Source organism: Notolepis coatsorum, assembly GCF_963971535.1.
Source record: "Notolepis coatsorum genome assembly, chromosome: 1".
NCBI classification, from domain to species: Eukaryota; Metazoa; Chordata; class Actinopteri; order Aulopiformes; family Paralepididae; genus Notolepis; species Notolepis coatsorum.
In genome coordinates this window covers 106,566,381-106,573,880 of record NC_140165.1, presented here as the reverse complement: position 1 = coordinate 106,573,880, position 7,500 = coordinate 106,566,381, and the positions used below count along the sequence as shown (strand labels likewise).

At 45.2% G+C, this 7,500-nt stretch overlaps 1 protein-coding gene across 1 annotated transcript in view; it reads left to right on the top strand.

The window, feature by feature from the left end:
• ablim2 (actin binding LIM protein family, member 2) overlaps positions 1-7,500 on the top strand; it is a 116,671-nt gene that overhangs the window by 91,388 nt on the left and 17,783 nt on the right. The window contains exon 7 of the mRNA XM_084336522.1: positions 3,239-3,297. Coding sequence (XP_084192648.1) covers positions 3,239-3,297 — 59 coding nt within the window. The remainder of the gene's footprint in view (positions 1-3,238; positions 3,298-7,500) is intronic.

Sequence of the window (7,500 nt, the reverse complement as noted above, 5' to 3'; positions counted from 1 at the left end):
GATAACATAGATTCCTTACCTGAGGTCAGATGGTATCCAAATGGTTTATTTCAATTTCCGATCGCCATTTGAAAAAATCGATAATTGTATTGATCCACCGTGTGTACAGTAGAACACATATTCGCCGTGGCACCAAGGTTCCAGAATGAACTCTGGTAGACCCCGGTTACATCAGTGAGAAGTAAAATGTGGAGTCAGAAATCCGTTCTCCCATTCACTTTCATTGAGTCCAATCCAAAAGGGTGATTTACCATCTGGGAGACGATAGGGGGCGCTTTTTTCACATCTGAGCGCCGGCGGTGCCTGGATCTCCAGCGGTAGGCTCGCTTGATGCAATATGATTTCAGAACGCAAAAAAAAAACAGAATACTCGTGACGTGGCATTCAACGGTCGGGGGGTAAACCCGAGAAAAGCCGTGAGTGGCATACAAAGTGTTAAAGGGGAACAACACCCACATTAAGAATTACAGTATGTTATGTCCATAGCCTGAGGAAGTCCAATCAATATTAGTGAACATTAGCTACTCTCACTCAAAGCCAGAAACCAGAGAAGTAAGACTCAAATGTGTGATGTCAACTTATGAAGTCTGGAGCTGCTCCATAGACAATGAATGGGAGACTGATTTGGAGCTTTTATGCCCAAATGACATTTATTCTATAGTAGTGTTCTCAGTTCTGAAACAGAAAATGTACCCGTATACTCGTACCTGTATTCCATGGCCTAGAAAAGTTAAATCAATATTTGTGAGCATGAGCTACCTCTCACCGATGCCAAGAACCAGGAACATATTGTGGACCCACATAATGTTTGCTTAATTAAAAAAAATTAAGTATACCCAAATGAGCTTTATTCTACAGTGTTCAGTTATGAGTTGTTCATGTTCACTAATATGTTTTGACTGTCATAGACCAGAGGAATAGCATGTACAGTATGAATTATGAAATTGGGTGTAGTTGAGGCGGCTGGGTGGCGCAGCGGACTAAGCGCTCGTCACCAACGCGTGAGACACTGGTATCGAATCCGGCTGTCAGCGTTGCCTCCGGCTTGGGCCGGCCGTCATACTGGCTCAATTGGCAGAGTCAGCGGGAGGGAAGCCGGTGGGTGGTAATCTGGTCGTTGTAAACAGCGACTCCTACAGGTCGGCCATCTCTTAACATGTAGCATGTAACAGTGTGACCACTACACCATCTCTTAACATGTAGCATGTAACAGTGTGACCACTACACCATCTCTTAACATGTAGCATGTAACAGTGTGACCACTACACCATCTCTTAACATGTAGCATGTAACAGTGTGACCACTACACCATCTTTTAACATGTAACAGTGTGATCACTACACCATCTCTTAACATGTAACAGTGTGATCACTACACCATCTCTTAACATGTAACAGTGTGACCACTACACCATCTTTTAACATGTAACAGTGTGATCACTACACCATCTCTTAACATGTAACAGTGTGATCACTACACCATCTCTTAACATGTAACAGTGTGACCACGACACCATCTCTTAACATGTAACAGTGTGATCACTACACCATCTCTTAACATGTAACAGTGTGACCACCAGTGTTGTGCTAGTTACTAAAAAATAGTAACTCAGTTACTTTACTAGTTACTTCATTTCAAAAGTAACTCTGTTACTTTACTAGTTACTTACACCCAAAAGTAATGCGTTACTGTGAAAAGTAACTATTTAGTTACTTAAAAAAAAAAGTTGTTGATCAACTTGACAGTTTCCATTCACATCACTGAACTCTGCTAAGCAATGTGGTCTAGAGATACAAACACAAATCTGACACAAACACAAATGTCGAAGTCCCGACGTAATAAGAAATGCACCGTGCCTAATTGCTCGGGGAGCATGCACGTTTAGGTTGAGCGCATGCACGTTTAGGTTGAGCGCATGCACGTTTAGGTTGAGCGCGTGCACGTTTAGGTTGAGCGCATGCACGTTTAGGTTGAGCGCGTGCACGTTTAGGTTGAGCGCGTGCACGTTTAGATTCTAGGTCGAAAATAAGTGCTTGAAGGAACAGCCTTGATGTCTGTCGCCGGAGCGTTTCATTATAACCGTCTTGCAACGTTGTTTGATATCAATCGTGCATTGCAACGTTAGAATAGTTAGTATATCAATTGTGCATGAAAGGACTATATTTATATTGTTTGATTAGTATTGATGAGCTTCCCTTGCAGAATCTTACAGTCAAAATCTGTTGATCAACTTTGCATTCACATCACTGAACTCACCAAAGTCTGCGGTGGTTGAGATGTAACGTTAGTCCAGCCCCTCAAACATTTTCTTTAGCTCATTTCCATTTAGTATATTCTCTCTCCAAGTAGTTGGAAGACGTGAAGTGTTCCGTTCCATGGCATTTGCCGCGTGCGGCCTGGTGATGCTAACTACAGTAGATCCCTGAAAGCGAGTGGCTTACTGGCTTCGGATGAGTCCTGGTAACGTTAGACTCAGCTACTAGCTTCGTTGAAGCATGGGCAGTAGATAGTATCTTTGAGCCAAAACACAAATGACATTTAACTAAAACGTTCTTTTCTTTGTGCTCGACAAAAGAGAAATAGTGATAATATCCATGTGTACAAACGCGAGTAGCTGGGCGCTGCCATGACAGTCAGGAGGACTATAGTAAACAAAACACGCCCCCAGCACGGCGTGTCCCCGCAGGTGAGTGACACACAGACAGGAGTCAGAAGGACTGCGCTGGATCACTACCGCTCGCTATCAATCTACATAATAATAACAACAACGCAGTAACGAACCATTCAGTAACGCTAACGGCGTTACTGAATTTCAAAAGTAATGTGTTGGAGTACTAGTTACCGCCAAAAGTAACGGCGTTACTGTAACGGCGTTACTTTGTAACGCGTTAGTCCCAACACTGGTGACCACGACACCATCTCTTAACATGTAACAGTGTGACCACGACACCATCTCTTAACATGTAACAGTGTGACCACGACACCATCTCTTAACATGTAACAGTGTGACCACGACACCATCTCTTAACATGTAACAGTGTGATCATTACACCATATCTTAGTATATGTAACATGTAACAGTGTGATCACTACACCATCTCTAAACATGTAACATGTAGCAGTGTGATCAGCTCTGTGCTTGACGTTATGAGTAGATAACGTGTGTGTCTTGGGATTCACTGTGACTGGAAATGATAGAACAAGCCAGATTTATTAAATTGTCTTTCTCCTCCAACAGACTTCCTCTACAATAAGTCTGCCTCCTTACCAGGGTACGGAAGGAACGGCATTTACAAGGTGAGACCCCAGCCTTACCGTATACGCCATGACCAAGCACCATGACCAAGCACCATGACCAAGCACCATGACCAGGCACCATGACCAAGCACCATGACCAAGCACCATGACCAAGCACCATGACCAAGCACCATACACCATGACCAAGCACCATGACCAAGCACCATACACCATGACCAAGCACCATTACCAAGCACCATGACCAAGCACCATGACCAAGCACCATGACCAAGCACCATGACCAAGCACCATACACCATGACCAAGCACCATGACCAAGCACCATGACCAAGCACCATGACCAAGCACCATACACCATGACCAAGCACCATACACCATGACCAAGCACCATGACCAAGCACCATGACCAAGCACCATGACCAAGCACCATGACCAAGCACCATGACCAAGCACCATACACCATGACCAAGCACCATGACCAAGCACCATGACCAAGCACCATGACCAAGCACCAATGACCATACACCATGACCAAGCACCATGACCATACACCATGACCAAGCACCATGACCAAGCACCATGACCAAGCACCATACACCATGACCAAGCACCATGACCAAGCACCATACACCATGACCAAGCACCATGACCAAGCACCATGACCAAGCACCATACACCATGACCAAGCACCATGACCAAGCACCATGACCAAGCACAATACACCATGACCAAGCACCATGACCAAGCACCATACACCATGACCAAGCACCATGACCAAGCACCATGACCAAGCACCATGACCAAGAGTCTGAATATGTTCCTGAGGGCCCTTTCTCACTCACTCATTCTGTCCGTACCGCTCTCATTCCGGGTCAGAGTGCGAACCCCCCCCCCCCCCCTCTCCCCCCTCTAGTTTGTGTACACACTGCAGTCTTGGTTCGCTTCGGGTTCTGTTTACGGTTTGCCTTTTGAGCGTTTACGCTTGCCGTAGGCGATGATGTCACGTTCGAAAATGTAAACAGGAATGTCTTAACAGACTGCGGACTCTGGATGCTGATATAAAATGAACAAATTGCCAATAAATATGAAGTTATATTTGAACCTCTGTTGTCAAGCCTTGTCAATATAACCCACCCCATTTTATCACGAATGGATGGTGTTGTAGAGTCCGCTTTTGAGCATTTTAACGATAGCGCTAAGCTAACGGCTAAACGCTAGTTAGCTTAGCCTTTACTAGTAACATTGCTGCATCGATTATATTGAATGTCATTGATCTACTGGTCGACCACGGCCGACTGGTTGGGCACCACTGGTCTAATAGAAATAAATGCATTCGAACAAGAAAGTATAGTATACAGCAATGGCTAACGCTAGTTAGCTAGCCTGTTCAGAAGCTAACATTGTCCCATCGCTTGTGGCAATTATATTGCATGTCATTGATCTACTGGTCGACCACGGCCGACTGGTTGGGCACCACTGGTCTAATAGAAATAAATGCATTCGAACAATGTATAGACATAGCAATGGCAAACAAAATTGCCAGGCCTAACCGCCCCCACTAGTGCGCACCTGAGACCACCTATTTCACCGGTCCAGGTTCAGCGCCCCCGGGGACGAATCAGCGGGGGGCGGGGACGGGGGACAGCGTTCTCACTCAGACAGACACACCCTTTTCTGATGCGAGCCGGCTCTGATTCGACACAGAGCAGTGAGTGAGAAAGGGCCCTGAGATGGAAAAAAGCAGATTTTGTTATTGATTTTATGTGAGAATGAAAAGAAAGGGTGGAGTCCAGTGTGACGCCCAGGTTGCGGACTTCTGAGGAAGGGTGGATTGAGCAGCTGTCCACTTCAAGGAGGAGATCTCCAACCTTCCGGAGCAGTGACTGCTTGGCCACAACCATGAGCTCAGTCTTCTTGCTGTTAAGTTTCAGGCAATTGGACGACATCCAGGCCTTGGTGTCAAGGCGGCAGTTGACGAGGTGCTGTGGGGGGAGAGGAGTGGAGGGTGAGGTGTTGATGTAGAGCTGAGTGTCATCAGAATAGGAATGGAAATTAAGACCGTGTTTCCGGATGACAGTAATTGCCTCGTTGGCAATCAAATACCAGCATGGCACACGTCACATTAACTGGCTTTTGCTTTTAGAGGAAAAGCATTCAAATGTGCGCACGCACACACACACACACACACACACACACACACACACACACACACACACACACACACACACACACACACACACACACACACACACACACACACAGACACACACACACACACACACACACACACACACACACACACACACACGCACACACACACACACACACACACACACGCACACACGCACACACACACACACACACACACACACACACACACACACACACACACACACACACACACACGTTCGCCTTCTTTTGTTCCCCTCTGATTCCAGTCTTAAAATAACAAGGGCTAAACCTTGGCACGGTCCAGTCCATGGACGAGGGGGTGCACACCGTTTGTGTCGGCTGTCGTACCGAAAAGCCCACACTGAGCGTTCCGTGAGGCACTGGAAAGCGGGCTCGTTAAGGGCGACGAGGTGTGGCGAGGGGATCAACCGAACACGCCTGCAGCTCAGGAGTCATTTTAAGAGAAAGGGCTCTCTGGACCTGCGCGTCTCGCCCGCTTGTTAAAGAAAGCGCCAGTGTTGATCGCTGGTTATAGGAACTGCCAACTGTAGTGTTTAATATGGCCACTAGGTGGGGTTGTGTCTTAGCTATCTTATTCCTATAGGGCCTGTTCTGTCTTATTTGTAGTATTATGTCAGTGCTTCTCAGCTTGGGGTCCTTGACGGAGTCCCCAGAATAGTAAGGAATAGTTAAATTTGACTGTTATGTCATTCATCTATTCATCAGTCAACAAACATCTTCTCAGATGGAGGTCCCTGATTAAAAATCATAATATGGCTTAACGTGAAGGTCCTTGAAGCTCCTTGACACGAAAGAGTTATTATATACACCTGAAAGGTTGAATTTCTCACTAGCTGGCAATTATTGAAAATTACACATTTACTGAGGACTGAAGGTCTTTCACCTCTATTGTTACACACACACTCCTTTTCGTCCTCCTTGCTAATTCATGTTAGACTAATGTCAGACAAATCTAAATAGCAATAATGAAATAAAAGAAGGAAAATTCAATTTGTTGAATTTGTCCATGATCTACTGTAATCTAATCTGTGGTAACTGAATAGGTGTTCATCTTAAAAGCTATGCCTTTCATTTCTTTGTATATCAGTACTAGCCCAAGGAAAAGAAAAAGGGAGAGTCTTGAATTCCGTATCAACACAGGAAGTTAGTATTTCTTCCCGGGTTTTGGAGCTGTCTCTCTCTCTCTCTCTCTCTCTCTCTCTCTCTCTCTCTCTCTCTCTCTCTCTCTCTCTCTCTCTCTCTCTCTCTCTCTCTCTCTATCCTCTGCTCTCTCTCTCTCTCTCTCTCTCTCTCTCTCTCTCTCTCTCTCTCTCTCTCTCTCTCTCTCTCTCGCTCTCTCTCTCTCTCTCTCTCTCTCTCTCAGTTTTGCTATCAGATTACATAAATGGCTCCGTCAGTGGCCCATATTTATTATGAAGAGCCCCGATACTGTGCTACAGAGATTATTGAGTCTATGGGCCTAATGATGTGAGTGCTGTTGACGAGTGTTGTTGCTGCTCCAGCTATGTGTTTGTTGACAGATGTAGTGTTGTATTGTATTTACTGCTGTCAAGCGACTCAAGTCTTTTTCTTTTTGTACTATAAGTAAAAGTATATTATATAATGTATTATACTAATTTATGTTATATCAAGTAAAATGTATGGAAGAAAACATTTAAATGTAAGGGGGCAGGGGTCAATAAGCTTAGCTTCCCTCTACTGGAGAATGTGGAGAATACATTCATTCATTCATTCAATGCCCCTTAGTATTGTGAGGTTGTGGCACAAGATCTCATTCCCTCGCTGCCCTGTCTGCTCTCAGTTTAGATGGAGGGGTCACGACCCTCTCATAACCTCAGAGGTATGTCAGTAAATCTAGGACAACAATACAACCAGCAGGAAAAGGTCTTTCAGTCGAATGCTTGCTGGATATTGTATTGTACAGAGTATTACAGTAATACTCTGGAGACTATGAAATATGGCCGGACGGAGCAGGCTGTCTGGCCTCGCCTGTTTTTTTAAAGTCTTAACCGTGTGTGTGCGTGTGTGCGTGTGTGTGTGTGCGTGTGTG